Below are 20,292 nucleotides of genomic sequence, written 5' to 3'. Positions count from 1 at the left end.
CGATTTCGGAAACATATCAGAAGGTTCACTCGATCACGGCAAGAAACGCTTTTGTTGAATCAATGAATCTGCTTGACTAACATTATTGTGTCATTTTGACACACTGATTAAATCGAAACTGTTGAATCGAAGCAATATAATTGTCAAAAAATGAGGAATACTAGATTGAAGCGAATGGACTTGAACAAAAATTATTCTGCTGGTTCAAGAATTCCTTTCCATCCGTACGCCTTGTTCGAAATGCATAACAAGACTAATAATTGAGGTCTTAACGAAAACTTTATACCATTTTCGAGTTCTAATGTTGCAAATTGGTATAATTTTCGCAGCTTGAGGGTGGCAAATGGGCATGGGGATGGGTATTCACTGACATTAGCCTTGTACAGAACAGGCTGCTTGACAAAACGCTTGCTACGATTCGAATAATCCTCTTAATGCCGGTGTGATCCAAAGACTAAAGAGCAGACCACCAATTATCGTAAGTATAACGGCCGCAGCGCCACGCTTGTGTTAAATTCAATTCTATTCGAAATAATTCATGCTCACCAAAAGGTATACGTTAAGTAGATCAAGAAAAACCGCGTTTATTTCACTCTGTCAGGATTAGTACCTTCCTGAATAAAATTAAACTTGTAATGAGACTGGAATGAGCAATCTCGTAGGCGTGTGGTTGGTGTGAAGTAAAAAATATTGGCACCATCTAAAGCGATAAAGACTCGGTGTAATTAGACGAAAATGTTTTTGTATAAAATTGCAAGGTTACGCTTGTTTCATCTTTCGTTATTTGTATTCAAGTGCTAAATATATGCGTACCATTTGCAATCAGCCGTAACTTAAGTTATAAGCTCCATTTATGCAGGCAAATGAGCTGTATTTATTCAAATCCCATCAAATTGACTCAATTACTATTAGAATGTATAATCGACGATTGAGCTCCAACATTATGATAAAGTGCGGGAAAAACATTTGCAGGGACACGAATGGTGCTTGCCGGAAAAAAATTATCATACAAAGTGTAACGGCTTTGCTGCAAACTGGAATATTAATTAATTCTTTTACGCCTCACGATTTTTTAGAATCCTCTGTTCAGCTCATCTATTTTAGCTAATCATTATAGAAAATTCGTGCCTGTTCTGATATATTCTCAATTTTAATCCCCCCGATCTATCCGAGAATGTTTTCGTGGTTTTAAACTTATGCTTATGAAAAATCCTCTGTTTTTAATCAAAAAGTTCTCTGAGTGGATTCATCCAAGCTGACAAATTGTCCTTGTCGACTAATGGGATGTTAATACATTCCATTTACGCGTAAAATTAAGTAATTTGAAACAGTGATTCACCAACTTGGTTCTCCCTAAATTATTCGTTTTTCATGTTCGCAATTAGTATTCAGTACACCTTAAACTATATGTCCAATTTCACCAATTATCAGTAGAGAGTCTGACCATTACGAATAATGGTTTTTACCATAATTCGGATATGTTGGCGCGCATGTTGTCATCTTACTTTATTTTACTGACTTATTCACCAAACCGACCGCCGATATACGATAAAATAGTAAGGTCACCCAAAACTATAGTACACTTCCTTCCTACTTTTTCACTCTCTCTGTTTTTCAGAAACAGAATAGATAAATTTCAGCATGCCGACAAACAAGCTAATAAAAACTTTTAACGTGACAAGACTCAAGGACGAACTTTTAACGAACTAATATTCAGGAATGGATCTTGATAAGTTGTGCATTCTAAAAATTATCCAAACATTTTATGTTTTTTTTGCTGTTAGTAGCGAACAGCGCTATTTTGACTCGCATAAACATTTGTTACATAGATTGGAAAAAGAAATTTTCAAGCAATATCGACCGAAACTATTGTTCAGTAGTCTGAATAAACAATCGGCTATCGTATATTGTCAATTCATTTATCCATTATTTACAAAATCGCAATTGCTTTCTGAATGTCATTCTTGAAAGCTGTATACCAATTCTCACCGCGAAATCTAGCCATCAAGAATGTAATTCGTTGGCCATTCTCTCACCGTACACTATGTAATGAAAGACGGTGAATCGAGATCGGTATAATCGTAGTCTTCTGATCTTTGAATTTCAAATCAATCGGAAACAACGAAAAATGCTTGCTTTAAATGGGTAAAAATACAAAACTTTATTCTGTTATTTAACTTCCGCCATAGAGAAATCACAATTATTTTTCACCGCTCTTATTTTTCCTGTATTATAAGGCCGCTTAAGGCTTACTACACAACAAAGCAAACCCAGTAAAATTCTCATTACAACATCTTATGCGATTGAAAATAATTTACGGCTTCTCTTGCCTGCCTGATTAAGTTGTACCTATAAAATCCACGTATCTATAACGAGCTTCAGACGGTCGATCAGCTTACAACGCGGCTTTTTTGACTGCTCAACGCCTTTCACGAGCTGTTAATGAGCTTTCGACATTAATCAAACGAGCAACGTCAAGTAATTTCAATGACTGCCACCCACTTTGAAGAATTGGTATCAATCTTTCTTATATACTGAATTAACCAGTGCAATTTAACTTACACGGAGGGAAAGGATTATTTGAGTCAAGTGATATTCGTTTGATTTAACTAAATGCCATAATCGAATCCAGCGAACACGATACTTACTTAATTCTACAAGATACTTTTTTTCTATGAAATACTTATGCTTACCATGAATTTATGCAAAATAACACGGCGTGAGTTCCTTGCAATAATGTGAATTTTTTTTTATCAAGAAAACGTGCGACGGGAATGATTAAAAATTTGGTTGAACGTACCGCAATCATTTTGTTTAAAGAATATGAAATTTTTTTATAAGAATAAATTGAGCTTGTTTTAATACATTTGAAAAGCAAACAAGCTTCGGTCAAATCAACAAAGTATGACATTCGATCGATGTAAAATTTTTTTTTGGCTACGAAGTCTTCGTATTTGGAACAAATAAGGGATACTAGATTAAAGCGAATGGAGTCCAAGAAAATCTGTTTTGTTTGTTCAAGAATGCCTTTCCTTGTATATATTTTACAAGAAAACCTGATTCAGACGCGTCCTTTTTCCCGGATAAATTGGACTAGGCTTGAGTCTGAGTTTTGTCAGGCGTTTCTGAAATTTCTGTGAGAAAAACACGATCAATGAGACCTGAAAGTGAGAAAATGGGCGCCAAATTGACTGACAGCTTGCAATTGAATGATCTTATCACACCGAATATTGTACGAAATTTTGTACGCACGTATCCGAAGGTCACGTGAGTCGTTTTTCATATCTTCGTACACTTCATTGCCTTTAATGCCAACAGGAAATTAATCCCACCGATATCTATGCCCTAGACGCGAATCTAGTATATTGAAAATTGCAAGCATTCCCGACGCAACGTGCGTAATCGATTCTATCGGAATTTTACGGGCATCGAATTCATCTAGTAGACAGATTTTACTCTGCATGCTCGAAAATTGTTGACATCATGCGGAATACACAAATAGTAGGGTGAGACAAAAAAAACTAACCTGTCGAATCTATGGTCTTAAAAGGACCTATTTACTGAGAAAAAACTCTCTCGTTTGGAAAAATTTTTAACTCAATTTCAAAAGGTGTCGATGGCCATTTGAAATTTCCCATTTAAATAACACATGATAAAAAAAATTTTCATTAAAAATGCTGTAACTGTTGAACCGTTTGAATTGAAAAAAAATTTCAAGCGTATTCTTGCAGGGCATTAAATCCTCTGGAAATGAGACTCTGGACTTGATTTTTTTGACTCATAATTACGGGTGTGAAAGTCGAAGAAAAGCGAAAATATGCAGTATAGCGTTAATACAAAATTATAATCGAACTTTAACGAAAAATGAAAAACAAAAACAATTTATTTTTCAAGTAGTGCAATTACATCGCCAGCAATATCTTAATTGTAACAAACAAAGTTTTATCAACAATTAAAAAGAATATTAATGTTTAAAGGTGTAATAAAAAATAAATAAATGAGTTTAAACTCTACTCCTTTGACAAATATTGTTTATAAACAACATTTTCACACATCTTATCTCATTTTAGTTTAAGTTTTTTCATTTAGTATGGATATTTTCAATCTTAGAGCTCTAAAACTCCATATTTCTGCTTTTCTTCGACTTTCACGGCCCGTAAGTATGCGAATTTTTGAGTCTAGAAAATCAGCTCGGTTTTTTTTTTTGTACAATTTAATGCCCTACAAGAATATGCCTTGAAAATTTTTAGATCTCAACTGGTTCAAACGTTACAGCATTTTTAATGAAAAAAAACTTTTTTGCGTGCGATTTAAATGGGAAATTTCGAATGGCCAGCAACACCTTTAAAAATTAAGCTAAAGTCGTGTTATATTCTTCGACCTTGCAAAATAGGCATAAAATTTATTCGTGCATTAATGAAATTAAAATAAATCTATAATATTCTTATAATACGTATTTTGTCATTTTGAATACGTACGTATCCAAGCCATAGTGATGATGGATGATTTGAAAAAGTTGTCGGTATTCATTTTTATAAACTCTGTATAATAACCGTTAGCCAAATTAACACCAAATTTACAAACTCACTGTCTCCTTGTGAAAAAATTACTCAAACCAAACACGGTTGTCCGTCAACAGACAATTCGATTGCGATGCAATATGATACGCAACCGTAAATACTAATCAAGATAAACGATGGAATCGTCAAGGACTCGGCGAAATATGGTAGAAACAAATGAAATAAAAAGCAGTGACGTTATTTCTCAATTGTCAGCAATGGACAAGGGAGGAACGAAAATTGCCGTAATTTATTCTCAGTATTTTTTCATCCAGTGAGATGCGTCAATGGCATTACTCTCCTGTGGACCTAGGTTTCCAAGACTTTTTTATTCTCCGCCTGCTTACTTGCCCGGCAGAATAAGGGTGAAACGAATTTAGCTTGAGTGGTTGAATTTTTTTTTGATTGATTTTTACGAATCAACCACCAACATCGTGCACCGCATGCGGAAACTCAATGCATGTTTCAGTTGCTAGAGGAAACTAATATTCAATGGCTTTTGTTCCGCGTTTCCATTCATCAAGTTTACGCGCATAGAAATGCAAGAGATCCTATGTATCCTGACCTGAATCCCGACTACGTAGGTATTGATTCGTGAATGGAAGCGTTATTTCCATGAAGTTTTTCAATTCACTATTGAAAAACTGCGATCAGAAGTTTTGAATAATAACTGCATACTGCTGGAAAGATTGACATCTGGTGAAATACCGCAATATTGATTCTGAAATCGCAATAATCCTTCAACGCGAAAATTACCGTCATTTATTTCTAACAAATGGAAATCTTTAATCGTGAAATCCTTGCCCTCTACTCCACGTTTATATTTGAAATATTTGAGGAGGAAGTAATTTTTTCGAAGTTTTTTAAAACAAAGCGTTAAAATTTGTAGCCGAAGGAAGATTCTCCAATCTTCTGATCACGTATCAGTATATAAAGAAGCGTGAAATGAACACACGTTTTTGAAGTGTCTAGGTAATAGTCATCTGTTTCACATAGTTTAAATCATGAAAATATAATTTCAGGTGAAAACATACGAGCTGAACATATTTATTCATACATTGAACATCACAGAATTTACAAAGAACGATTCCTGAAAAGTGGTAGTTAAATTCAAATTAAATAAAATTGATATGGTAGAAATTCAGGCTACAGAATTGGCGCATAAATTTCCGGAATGCAATATCCGCATGTCCTAAATTCCCAGGTAACATCCGTCAATATCTGTCTTCAGATTTTCGAAAGGATTTTTAGATTAATCATTGGTGTACATTGAGTTGACTGTTTTACTTATGCTTAGAAAAACGAGAAGCTACGTGATACATTTTTGACTTGGTCGTTATTGTTTTAATTCTGTTAAATTATCTTCAAAGTGCATTTAAAGTATGATTAATAAATAAAATCATATAATTTTAAACAAAATACTTAAATTAAATCGAAACAACTTTACGTGATTTCAATCGAGGTCGAATGAATGAACATCGTTTTAATTTTCAAATAACTGTCAGAGCAGCTTGATAAACTTGTGAAAACGAATATTCAATCTTTCCACTCAGTGTAAGCCTAATTGTAAGTTGAATTCTGATTGTTGCCTCGCTGAAATGCCAAATGTACCAGTGATGATTTTCATCAAAGGGGGAAATGGTTATTTTACGTGATATTACTTTACAGCGTTCAATTTGCATAAATTATGAAGTGTGAAACTGTGATGAGTAATAAGCTATAATTTATCGATTACCTGACAGGTATAATTATGTATTATTTAATAGGGACCTCCAGAGACCCGCACCTACAACTTGAAAGCAATTTTTGATCTTTGTAAAAGTCTTTGACAGCTTCTAACAATCTACATTGCATGATTTGAAGGGAAAACAATTATTTTCACAATCTGCTGATATGGTTGCAATTAAATTACATGTTATTCATTTACGTCATTCGTTTACATGTTATTCATTTATTATCAATAGATTGTGGATTTTTTCCACGCAGATACACCAAAAATTTCAATAAATTCATTCATAGCAATTCCTTACATTATATATTTTTTCTCTATTCTTAGGCGGAAATGCCCTTTTCGTTTTTTTAAATTTTATATTGTACATTTTTTCCGAAATCATAGTTTATGGAAAATTTCAATTTGCATCAGAGTACAATGAGTATCACAGACAAAAATATATTGAGAAAATGTTTGATTAAACCGAAGAATGTTGTCTTGTGATGTTTCGCTTTCATTTGGTCATGTGAAAGAATATTGATTACCGGACAATGTAATTGATGGTTATTCAATTAATCGAAATTTATTTACGCGGACAAATGTTCTTAAAAATATGTAAGAAATGTAATTTTTCATCTGATGAATGTAAATCACGTTGTGCTGAATTCCGAATTTGGTCTTTAAGCTTTACATGCATCGGTAAATAGAAATGGATTATCATCTCAGTTTTTAGTTACTTCTTTTTTTTTCATTTCGTTACGAAAGACGACAGATAAAGAATTGTGTTTTCATTGCCATTCTTGTTGTTGCTGTTGTGTTTAGTTAATTAACATCATTTTTTTTCATTGGTCATTTTAATATTCTTCATGTTTTACATGAGGCCTTCATGTTTCAGCCACTGTCATAATTGTATTCTATTTTTGTTCGTTTTTTTTTATCATCGTCACTTTATTATCATTATCACACTTTTTTATATCACGTTTACTCTCTTATGACCACGTAATTCAATATTTTATCATAATACACTACCCGTGTTCAGAAATTCTGTGATGTTCTCTTCGACTGACATATATTGATTTGTTTTTATTTTTCATTCATATATGTTTCAAAGCAGCATATTTCTCGATTGTTTGTAGAATGTTTCTTCTTTCTAAGAACTGACGTTTGTTAAAAACTATTATAAATTATTTATCATCGTCGCAAGCTTTACGACTAAAATGTACGAGTTGATCAGTTTCTTATGCTGCAAGTTGTCCGAAAACTCGTCTGTGTTTATCGATATTCTTTTCTTTTTCTTTTCTTTTTCTTTTTTTTTTTTTTGTTTGCAGATCGAAGAAAATGACAACATTGCGTGTAATCCATCAGTGTCGAAAAGGCAAACTAAAAGCGCACCCCAATCACTCCTTGCCAGTTAATGCATACAACGATCTTGATATCACTAAAACCTTTGAGGGTTATCTTGTAAAAGTCGTACACGATTTATCCAATGAAAACGTAACGTAACAAGCGGCTTTGGGCTAGCCGTGAGCGAGTCTTTGATTTTTCCGTTCCAATTCGAATTTCGAACTGCAAATTCAGAATCGTGATTAATGATATAAAAACCCTTATGTACCATTTTGCGTGAAATCACTTCGATTTTTTTTTATTTTTAACCACTATAAATAGTTCCATTATTACAAATTTTCGAAGTCAGACCTTGGATTCGATATCGGTGACCCAAAAAACCTCTTCTTACTAATTTCTACACGAATCCGAATAATCTTTGGTTCTTATTATCCACCATATTGGAATCGATATTTTGTAATTGACAAATCTGACCTCAGGTTCGTGATCAACAACCCAACGAACCTTCGAATACTGATTTTTATTAAAGTCCAAATTTTTTAAGCTTTTATTTGAGTATATCGAATACACCAAATTTAAATTTTGCACATCTGACTTTAGATTCGTAATGAGCGACCCAAAAAAGCTGTCGATACCAATTTTCACTCAAATCCATTCATCCATTCTCAAGATATTTTAATTGAAGCCATACACTGAGAGAAATTTTTAGTTACGATTACCGCTCAGTCCTTAACTATTTTCATTTTTTACTACAATCGAAAAATATAGTTCCAGGTACAAAATGAAAATTAGTTTTGCAGCTATTACCAGAAAGTCTAGTATCTGTTACCGTTCTTTCTCATTATGATCATTGTTACTGTATTTGCTTGTAACTATTGCGAAAATTTAATGCTTGTGCAATAAATTGATGTTAAAGCCTTATTTGACTAAAAAAGTACAGTTGAAATTACCAAAAAAGGATCGACAATAATGCATAATGGTTACGCGTACCTCGTTTTTCGTAATTCCAAAAATATTCAAACTATTTTTTAACGATACGTGTTTTACTGAATTTTTCTAGTTACTGTAACAAATGAAATTTTTCTCAGTGTAAAAAGACATTTTTCTACGCTTTACTACATTTCACAAGATTCCTTATCCTTTTCTTTTCGATTTCTTGTAGAAGGGTTAAGATCACTCAATTTCAAGCGAAGTTACAGGCTGGCAGAGTTACGCAATGCGAATTCACACCTGCGTATAAACCTAGAGATATCAAGCGTCTGTGTAATTAAAGGACCAACTTCATTTGAATAACGTAACGTGTGCCTAAATCATACAGTAGGGATTACTTCGTTTTGATAATACCTCGCCTCAGTGCAACGCATGGAATTGCCAGATACTAATATGAATGAAGAATGTACGATCCAACATATTGTGCCGGAAGTTTTCAGAGAAATCGATAGAATTTATAGTTAGACACTACTTTATATACAGAAAAACTTATATTCTTGTTGATTTGAATTGGAGGAATTATTATTCCATTGTAAAACTGTAATCATAATACGAAAAATTATTGTTGGATTTATTGTCCGATAGTTTTTCATCGTACAGCATTTCGATACAAAATCGTACAGAATACAAAAAGGATTCGGAAAAAATGTAGTTTTTTTAAGAGAAGCTTACGCTAACCGATTTCAGAGGAGTAAAGAAATGTTTGACGACAAAGTTTTAAGATTTTGATATCGTTTCACGGTTGTTTAAAAAGAAATCAGAACCCTTCAGAATACTTCGGCATTAGCCAGAAAGAAATACAAAGCCATCCGGAAATACTAATGAAAAGATGGAGTTGGAAAAAAAATTAGCACAGAACATCAGAAAAATTTGTATGAATAAATCTATGGATCTCCGATAAATTCGTTTTAGATTATGGATGAAAAAAAATCTGTAGAGAATTGCGTAGGTAAGTTTTCACCGCAGCGCTATTTCAATCTTAAAAAACCATAGAATATAAAGTCGCAGTAATTACAGGCTGGCCACAAATTTTTGAGATAAAAATTCCATCACATTTCCACGTTTCCCAGGCCCGAAGACCTAATTTCCCCTGACATTTTCCCAGGTCTAGTAAGTTACTGAAACCTAAATCGTTCAGCTTTTCGACTCTGTATTTGGTTCAAATTTAACTCGAAATGAAAAAAAATATTGTGTAGAAAAAAGTCATTCCAAGCCATTTTTTTTTTTCTTGAGACAAAAAAGTTAATTTGTCACATCAAAAAATCATTTCTAATTCCCATGATAGAAAAGTGATATTTTCTAATTTTCCCATGGCCAAAATAAAAAATTCCTCGACAATTTCCGGTCTTCCATGACCCCTTTGAAATTTCTTCATGTTTTCAGATTTTAAAAATTTCTCAGGCCTGTGACAACCCTGATCTACAACCGTACACTTACCGAGCAATAAGAGGGTGAGGTCCGATACGGCAAGACTAAAGAGATAATAATTGGTGGCAGTTTTCATCACCGGATTCCTGATGATAACCAAACACGTAGCGACGTTCCCAAAGACTCCAGTGACGAAAATTAACACATAGACGAAGGTTACCGGAAGTACAATTCGTATTGACAGATGCTTGGGTCCGAGCATCTTCTCGAGGTACTCGGATTCGGTGCAATTGTCTTCGGAAAAATTTCCGAGCGGGCTCGGAAGAAGATTTACTGCTGCCATCACGGGGTGAAATTGGCACGCGGCTGCTAAACTTTAACAACGTGCGAAAAATCGGCACTCTAATATCACGTGTCCAATAAAATTTCCACTTATTGTTAATTATTTTTCCGTCCACTTTGTCCAACTACTCGCTCTCCCCTGCGGTAAACGTGTCGTTGAATCGCACGTCGAATTTCTCAGTCCCGTTTTTAAGTGAAGTTTCTCACCCCAGAAAAAATCTCTCCGAATTGATCCAATATACCCAATTTCAATCTGCACTGTCCGCAATACCGTTTCCATATTTTACTACCACTTCAGAAATAGTCGACACACCGCTCATTAATAATCGTTGAAATATTGCGCAAATCTCGTCTGCTTTCAGAATTGATTCAAAATACTGTCATATTAGTTCACCACCATTGCGAGTCCGATTATCGTGTCAACGGTTAACGATAATCCACTCACATTACAACGCGATGATCTTTTTTAAAAATGATTATTTCTCACCGCGAATTACTTCTTGATCTTCACACGAGTCTTTCGTGTTATTGGATCAAGATTTTGGCGCGGTTGGGTGAAACTACGCGTTCAACGGACCGCGAGCAAGTGAGAGTCGCATTGAAAGCATACTACGGGGTGCCAGGAGCACCGCGGCGGCGTAAAGCGACGCATCCGAATCAGCTCGATTTTACTCAGCCTGAAAATTTCTTCTTTCGTCATTAGTCTGAAATCGGTCGGTGCAGGCGCGACGTTTACTCGAGTGAAGTAAAAATTGTTTATACACGCGCATCGCTGTCTTTAAATTTATCAAGTTCAATGACTCGTCTTTAGTTTTGATCGAGTAAATTCTCACGGAATAACAATTTTTCGTTACATCCTGTTTTTCAAATTGTCGCCGTTTCGATCAGACTAAACACGGGTAGATTAATCGTATCCTTTTTCACGATTTCGAAGCAATGCAACAATTCGGTATCCTCGATCTAAAACCAAATTGTATATTCTCCTGAGAAATTTCTTTTTTGACCTGGTTATCTAATGTTTATAATCCAAACTCGTATTCCCTATCTGACAGCAAATGTATTTGCAAACTCTTCAATCAGTATTATCTTTTCCCTTGAGACCGTGAAAATTTCTTACAGGGTTGTCTAATCTCTTGTCGTCGCTAATATGTTCGCTTAAGGAGATTAAAGCTGACCGTCCTGTATTACATATAGACAGCTTGTGAGGTATATTTATAGGTAATGCAGCAATGATCAGAAATTATTTAATTTATTAGAGGAAGAGATTGCTCGGTAGGTGGATCATAAAAACGAAGTAACAAATTAATAAGATGTTTATTGTTTATGACGAAAGCATCATAATCGAGAGAATATTTTATATAGGTAAGATTCGTTGAACAAAAATATCGAAATAGAAATTTAGGTGGCAATTCTGATACAGTTGAAACTGCGTAAACAGGACACAAGCACAAGCAATGTATAAATAAAATTAAACAAGCGCATCTGGTAATAAACAAATTAGGCTATTATGTCGATATTTTAAACAGGCTGCTTTGAGAAATATGAATAATGTAGCTTACAGTCTCCAGTGTTGAGATTAATTAGATTCGGACCTGATTTCAGATGTACAATGACAGAAATACAATAAAATATAAGACGATCAAGGCGACTTACAATTCAACGAATAGCTTCATACAGCTTTCGACGACTAAGATGCGGAAAAATAAAAAGAGACCAAAAGATGCGGAAGCTTTCGTAGTTCAGCAAAGATCACCGTCAAGTCGGATGATTGTAGCATAGATGACATTCGATGCAATTGGATGATTCCAGACAATTGAATGTGACGGAATGGTACGAAAGAATGCTAATTAATTATGACGAAAAGAAGGCATAATGACTGTCGATAAAATGGTAAACTGCGGTATTTTGTCAAACAACTTACCGCATTCGGGCTCGGTAAGTTAAATAGTGCCAATAATGATGAGTGAGATGCGTGAACTTTCATCTTCTTACAACTAGTTGTAAGTACAGCCGTCATATGCACCAATGGAACGTTTCGTTTCCTACGATTCTATGCTCGTGCGACCCAGAAGGAGAAGCATGAATGATGACAGGTTTGAGCAGCAGTTGCTTCTCAAAGCGAATACCGCATACATGAAATGAAAAAAAAGAGATACAAACGAAAAAAAAATCGACCAAAGTAACCATTTACATTTAACCATTTTAATTACGCTTTTGAAAGCACTTACCATTTTTCATTTTAAACGGATCTATTCAAGCATTCCACCCTATATTATGTATGTATTTATATATACCTATCGATTCATGAATCAAGGTAGACTTTGATCCGTTACAAACTTTTTAAGTATCGGTAATCTACAAAGTGCGAATTTATGATGAAAGGAAGAGAATAAACTAGCACTATTCACCCAAAGTTGGCATTCCAACCTATCCTTCACTCGTACTCTCTGCGTATAAAACTACATAAAGCTTCGTGTGGAGCGATTCGCGCTCCAATTCACTCAAATTCTTTTCCTTCGATTGACTCATCCAATTTATATGTACCGATGATAGAACTTTACCGCTTCATATCAGAACATTATTCATGCTCATCCACTTCATACGTGGCTAAAGCATTTGAACTAAAGATTTTCGAATGATATTCCGGCACATTGAACCCCGATATGTGATTGGTTCCACCATATTCATATTTCGTTTACAGACCACCGTGGAGGGGCTGAAGTTCGGCTGTACCTACTGCTTTACATTCGGAATCTTTCGAAAATGATGTTCTCAACCGTGCACGTTAATAGAAGCAGGCTTTAAGGAATGAATTCACTCTTCGAATATTGGTGCCTTTGATTAACGCCACCCCTCATTATCGGAATCATTACCAATAATGGCTGACTGCTTTGGTTTCTTATTTGAAGGTCTCTAATTTCAGACATAGCCATAGCGTTTTCCGGTATAGGCCCTATAACTCATTCTTCTCTATTCGCCGCACGTTCCAAGCGAAACCATGACTCAAACCGCTTGGAACGAACAGTTAATCACCTTTTCTCTCTTCTAGCCCCGAATTATTAATGATTCTGAACCCCATTGAAACCGAAAATTCACTGTGAAGGATGGTATGGCTCAACGGCTGAAGACCAACGTTGCGAGACAACAGAATTCAGTTATCTTACGGTATGCCTCGTAGAATCGAAGAACTGTGGCAAGACTCAATGAGCCCAATCCCCGTGATTCTCTGCAACGGAGTTTCTGCGAAGATTCAACTGCTTTCGCATGTACGTTGTGATCCGTTGAGTCACTTTGAGCACGCAAATGCTTGGGCAGCGTTTGATTATGAATCACTCCAGTTCCATTATTGAAATCTGTTTAAAACAAATCGTTGCATTTTGGTGGTTTGTTAGTTTACAGAATGAGAATAGTATGTAACAAATGGTGATAATTGCAATATTTTTCCCATTTGCGGATACACATATGTGAAATCAAACATTGTCAAAGTTATTTGTAACAATCAGTGGTCTACTTTTAAACGAAACAAACATCGAACGAATTTGGTAGTTGCTTGTTCTGATACAAATTCTAAAAGTTCACCCACTTTTCAGCCATGCACTCTTATAATATGCTTCCTTGTATTCAGGCCATCATCTCATGTAGTCTCTTTTGAATTCACCGGCTTCAGAATTTGAGACTCATAATTTTACTAACTCTGAAATTCTTTAGATTTGAATTTTTCATTAGGATGTACTGTTACTGATGTTAAGTCGGTAGGGAAAGGATAATGAATAAGAGTGACGATAGGTCGCACGTTGCATATAAAAATCAATAATGACGAAGAGTAAGATACAAATTATATACCGAAACAATCTCTTGAAACTTTAAAATCAACTACGCATGCGCGAGTTTTATCGGCTGTTCGCGCAGGCTGGCCATCCCGAGTTTCAGCTGTCAAACTGTTTCTGCCGGCGATGTAGTTGATGCGAATTTTCGAGGTTAGAGCCTCAAATAATTGAGATAGTGACTCTGAAAAGTTTTGGAACCATTTGTTTTTGGGTCGGAGAGTTGATTCTTCAAAGAACGATCGGAATTTTATGCTTATGCTCTTTGAAAATTCAAACTTACACATTTTTGTGTAAGTTGGCCCGCCTGCATCGCAGACGAAAATATCGCTGCGGGAAGATTTCGCCGACCAACGAGATTTAATTATTCGGCGCATGCGCGGTTGATTTTCAAGTTTCAAGAGATTGTCCCGGTAGAACCAATTTTGGCACAACCATAGACCAAAGTTTTTTTATAATGCATGACTGCAACTCCTAAATGTCGAATTAAAAACTTGAAATTTGAATACGCAATCTTGCAAATTTCACGGTATCTCGTTTGATTCGTAGTTGAGAAATCTATAAATAATCATTCCGCGAGTATTGTACTTTGAGCAAAAATTATTAAAAGGCTATATGTATAGTGTATACCTACATTTATACGCAGCGCAACCTATATTGCTCGTTAATAAAATGACAACCAGGTGCAATATTTTCTTGTTATGAACCAATTAGCGCAGAAATCTGCAGCCTCTGAAGGGCGAGATAGTGCAATGATGCGATGTTAATAAGGTCTGAAGTTTCACTGAAAAAAAAAATCTGTTATGCCTAATAAATTTTTCGACACGGGCCGCTACGTGGAAAATTCATCAGCCCGTGTTGGTAAATTTAGTCGGTATAACCGATTTTTTTTCTCAGTATTGGCGAAGCAATTATAGCTCAAAATGTATGGAAATTTTTTTACTCTTTTATTGTGTTATTAACTGATCGATCGCATTGTTTATTTTGCAAAGAATAGCTTTTAATTTTTCAGATTTTTCGCATGACATCAAAAAGTTATTAGATAGTTTTGCTCAAGAGAATTGATGCATGACATCAAAAAGTTATTAGATAGTTTTGCTCAATAGAATTGATGCAGGCTGCGACATTTTTGCATCAGTGCTGTTCAAGCTTTGACAGTAAAAATAAATGATATTTTACGCTGTCGATAAAGACTGACAATTACATCCTTATAATTATCAGAATTGACATCGTGAATTTCGATAGACTACCCAACGAGCTAATAGTGTTAAATTATTCTGCTACGATAAAAATTAAATTACAAGAGTGGATCAGTGCAAATATCCGTCAGCATTACCACAAGGTCACATTGCCCCATGTTCGACCGCTTGAACCAGATGCACCCCTTTAAGTATTACGCCAATTAATTTGGCAAGAGGGTGGTGGTACAGTGATCAAGGTTGACATCGGTTACATTAAACCCATTTCAAGGAAACGTCCACCAACATACATAAATAGCAGCATCTCTCCTTCGAAAAAAATGTTACAAAAAGACGGCAAACTCCGAGGTCTATCAGGTTAACGATAATAACAACAATATTATGAAAGTTGACCAGGACATCGAAGAGTCTGACGAACGAAGGCGGAAGGACTTTATATAGAAACAGACGGTTCAGAGGGAAGGGATTTGCTGTTTGCAACGTTTTGTTGATTCGGTTTCAAAGAACTACCCAAGGCTTTGGATTCCCAATCGGAAATGGTGGTAGAATGTATAGAAATTGTGAAATTAGATGAAGTGGAAATCTAAAACTCTGGAAAAGTATAGTAAATGACGATGGTGAAATATCACAGTGGAATCTTATAAGTTATTGTAACAACTGGTATTATTCCCAAATTTGTAAAAATATGTTTGCAAAAAACCTGGCTGAAGAATTACCAAAAACCAACTCATCAAGACCTTAATCTCTGAACGCCGAGATCGGTGACTTTATTATCATTGTAGACAACTTTCTTATCTGTCTGTCTGTCTCGAAAAACTTCCGCGATGTTCTTGGAAACGACTTGGTGAAAGGATTTGAAGTTTACAAGACTTTCCATTCAAATAATAGACATGAAAAATAGCCATAGCTCTTTTTTTCAACGCGTGCTTCTATCGAAAAAAATTCAAAGCACTCTGACGCAGTTTACACGACGCGGCGATTTTTATACAAATTTTTAGACAGATTACTATGTCGCAAAAAAAAAAAAAAAAACAAATTATACAATAGAGAAGAATTCTTTTGCGAAGTCATAAAAGTATTAAAAAAAAATAATATTTTTACGGCTTATTTTCGTTCAACACACTACTCAAACTAGTCACTTCTGCATCTCAAAAACATGTTTGCTAAATATGTGACGCTTGTATGACCTGATTTATGTAACTTTCGAAGTACCTACCACAGATCACTTGAAATCTAGCTTATTCGATATGATAATATTCTGATCGTGAGTTCGTACCAGAGGACTAGACGAAAAAATACTCGGACGAATAAGTGTCGGGACAAAAAATTGTCTTAGACGCAGGAGTGTCTTTGAGACAAAAGCGTCCGGGCGAACAAACAGGAGGCTAAAAAGTAAGTAAGATACGAATAAGTGGCTTACGATCAAGTATCTGACAAACGCGTAAGTATCAGATTTTCCATATATTGCGCACAATCTCTAGGTGATTGAATTCAAACGATTATAATTTATTTCGTTTGGGAATAACTACATGTATAATATGTATTAAGCTTATAGAATCAATACAGAATATCAGATACTACAGTGGCGCATAGCGTATGGTGGACACCGGTACACCACAGATTGAAAAAATTCTGTTTTCAACTTAATCATAATACTAATCTTTTGGAAATATGGGAACCATTTAAAGCTTACTGAAAAAGGATATTTCCATTTCTGTGCGAAAGCGTTTAACAAAATCTCTCGCGGTATTGTTGAAGAGTGTCCCTATCGTTACTAACAATCATGAAAACAATTTACTATTATTTAACTTATATTATATAACTTATTCAAAATATAACCGCACTCTTGGGAAGAGTTTAAGTGGACATAACTAATCTCCTACCCTAGGCCCAGGTGGCAAAAGTGCAAATCCTAACCTCAATTTTGCGCGTCGTGAAAAGACGCGCAACATACGCTTGTTGTATAAAGAGTCATGTGCAACAAGGAGGCAACGGTCTTTTCGCCTCGCGTATCTGCAATATTCGCCACTTGTGACTCATATTGCAAACTCACGCTTGGCTCGAAAAGACCGAGTTTGTGTCTTTGTTACACAATACACTATTGCACTCATGAACCTTCCTCGTTGTACCAGATACCATAAAATTGAGAAGGACCAGTTGGAAAGCTTGTTAGAAATTGCAAAGTAAAGAACGGACTCTGAAAGAAGTTAGAATCGAAGTTAGGGCGTAAATAAAACGAACTCTAATTGCACAAGCCCACAAAAGAAACTGTGTTTTTCTGGAGTCGAGTCTCATCGTTTCCTATGTATTTCGACCTTCTGAACACGAATCTGGAGTTAAAGTTGGGGCTCAGTAACGTAATTTGGTCGCTAGCGTGAAAACACCAGTTAAAAACTTAGAAAATAAGGGGAACATAGGGAACTTTATTTCTTGTCATAGATGTCTATATCTATACACGTGTGTCGTATTCAAGTGTCACAATCACCCAAATGTCCAATATCTATTAAACTCCAAAGCCCGACACCCTAATAACCCGACAGCCCAATAACTCGATAATCCCAAACACTAGAAACCTTCATAAGGAGAAAAGCCAAACTATACTCCGATAGCCATCTGTGGACCTTCATCTGGCTACCAGTAGCAAGACAATTTCGAATGATTTATTATCGGGCCAAAGAAAAATTATTTTATCGTTGAGTGCAGAAGTCCCCATTTTGCCCGAACGTGCTGGTAAGATTGTGATCAGAGGAAAATGATCGAAACGGCTATTTATTTAAAGTGGGAATAAAACACTCTATTGCAGAAAAGAAAGTTACACACAAAGTTGAGTAAAAATTACAAAAGCGCTATTTATTATTGATTACAATAGTGACAAATATAGTCTGTGCTACCGTTGTCAATACTTTAACAATCTTGGAACCAGGGCTACTGGTTAGACTTGCTTTTGTAGGCATCTGAAATCAGTGAATAATTCATTTTTGCTCAATGATCTGACTTTGTTTGTTGACAGCATTGATAACGCAAAAACATACGTGGGCGGATATCACCCACTGACAATGAAACACATATAATAACTCTTGAAAGCTAGCCGTTTACCAGACCATGCAGCGAGCGTTCCAGTATTATACTTCAGTGATATCACCATTTTACCCTACACCAAAGCTCCTCATTCTTCCCGGTCGTGCAACTTTGTAAACAAATATGGCTTCACCACGCCACGGCGCGGCGAAGTGAACAAACGGGTCCAAGCTTTAATACGTAGCTTATAGTCTACACTATTAGAGAAATACATACGTTCAATGATACACTGCCTCTTCTTCACAATCCAGGTACTCACACTGCCCTGAATCCTTACACGGAAGGCCGACCCATATGTATTAAAATTTTTGCAACCACGATAATCGGTCCTAGCAAGTTGATTGGATTAAAAATTTAAGCGATACCAGATAATGTCGATCACTTTGTGATTTTTATGATATTCGAATTGACTGGAGTGATATTGGAATTGACACATTGCAATGCGTCATCTGGAAAAATCAAACTACCGCAACCAAGGTGACAGCTGACCGTTGACCGTGCTTTTCGTGTGGATAGTGGAACAGGTATATTATTGATTACGTTTTTTTAATGTATGTGACATGAGTGGTTTGATAGCCCAAGAATTACAATTCGCATCCATTAAAATTAAAAACGTAGGTTATGTGGTGATAAAGCGGTGCCAACAACCAGGCTCTGACGTCATGAGGACGTTTTCTAACAATAATTGAAACCTGTCACCCTCGGCGTTCTATTGAATGCAGCGCCTCTGTATTTTCATCCTTGACGGCTGAAAAAATTTAATATGCCGAGGAATTGATTGAACCATCTTGCCTCCGACAGCTTGTGAATATAACGACCATTTTCTGAGATCGAAACCTCCTCGCTGTAGTAGCTGCTAATTTTTTTTTTTTTTTTTTGTTCGAAAGCGCACCGTTTTTTGAATTGGTCAATACCGGCATGACTCGCGATTATCGTGACATTGACTCTAGGATTTCGCAATAGTGATCCAAGATATTCATGAGCATTTCAGTTCATACTTTTGACCAAATTATTTGCTCGAGTGAGACAGCTAAAATTTCATATTCCAACTAATTATATACGTGCTTTAAATCATGAATAGTTTGTTCAACCGATTTAACTCTGACTAATTATATTTTGTTGATTCAGCGAAACCTTTTTCTCATTACAGATAATCACATCGGTTTCTATTTCTTCACCTTCGATTTTCACAGAACACTACGTATAATTATGACAACATTGAAGGTAACTATTCATTTACTTCAAGTTTTTTTCTCACGCCAAAATGGTTTGAGCTTAGACGTCCAACCGCAGTTGGCTCGCGCAGAAACAACCTACTTCTGTATAAAACAACCTCTTAGAATCAAACTTCTTGAAGACCATTTTGACGACAAGTTAGTTTGTGGATCAAGTTTCGATATGGGCTCTTCAGACAGCTTTTCGCCATCAAACTGGCGATAAAAGCACGAAGTAGATGAGAGTAGCTTGTGTGGTGGACATCAGAAATCGGTAGTGTCATAGTATATAGGCTTGCGATGATGGGATTAGTTTCGAGCCAGTAGTCCGTTAAAATGTGGCGCTTCAAAGTCGTTACTCGTGCGTACTCGTGTAGAGATATAATAAGATAATACTAATCCGATAACTAATGAAGAGTGTGTATTTTAATACTAATCAAAAACGTATCATAACAGGTTGATACTCTCACCTAGCATTTGTCTCTGTGACAGTAGCAGGAAGTAGGATTTTACTCATTGTTTCATAAAAGTCATTCCGTCAATTAAAATTATTGTTGCATTTTATTTGAATATAATTCTTCGTAATTAACTTGATAATTATAAGAACATCATAGACAGCAGATACAGGTTCACTGTGAGAATGTTGACTGAAATTTTCGTATT

At 35.6% G+C, this 20,292-nt stretch overlaps 1 protein-coding gene across 1 annotated transcript in view; it reads right to left on the bottom strand.

Annotated features, from left to right (window-relative positions):
• The window catches only part of LOC124217869 (neuropeptides capa receptor-like), a 52,600-nt gene extending 41,721 nt beyond the window's left edge, over window positions 1-10,879 (bottom strand). The window contains exon 1 of the mRNA XM_046624004.1: window positions 10,042-10,879. Coding sequence (XP_046479960.1) covers window positions 10,042-10,315 — 274 coding nt within the window. The 5' untranslated portion in view covers window positions 10,316-10,879. The remainder of the gene's footprint in view (window positions 1-10,041) is intronic.
• Between the last annotated feature and the right edge of the window lie 9,413 nt (window positions 10,880-20,292).

Source organism: Neodiprion pinetum, chromosome 1 (assembly GCF_021155775.2).
Source record: "Neodiprion pinetum isolate iyNeoPine1 chromosome 1, iyNeoPine1.2, whole genome shotgun sequence".
NCBI lineage: Eukaryota > Metazoa > Arthropoda > Insecta > Hymenoptera > Diprionidae > Neodiprion > Neodiprion pinetum.
This window is presented reverse-complemented; position numbering and strand designations above follow the sequence as displayed.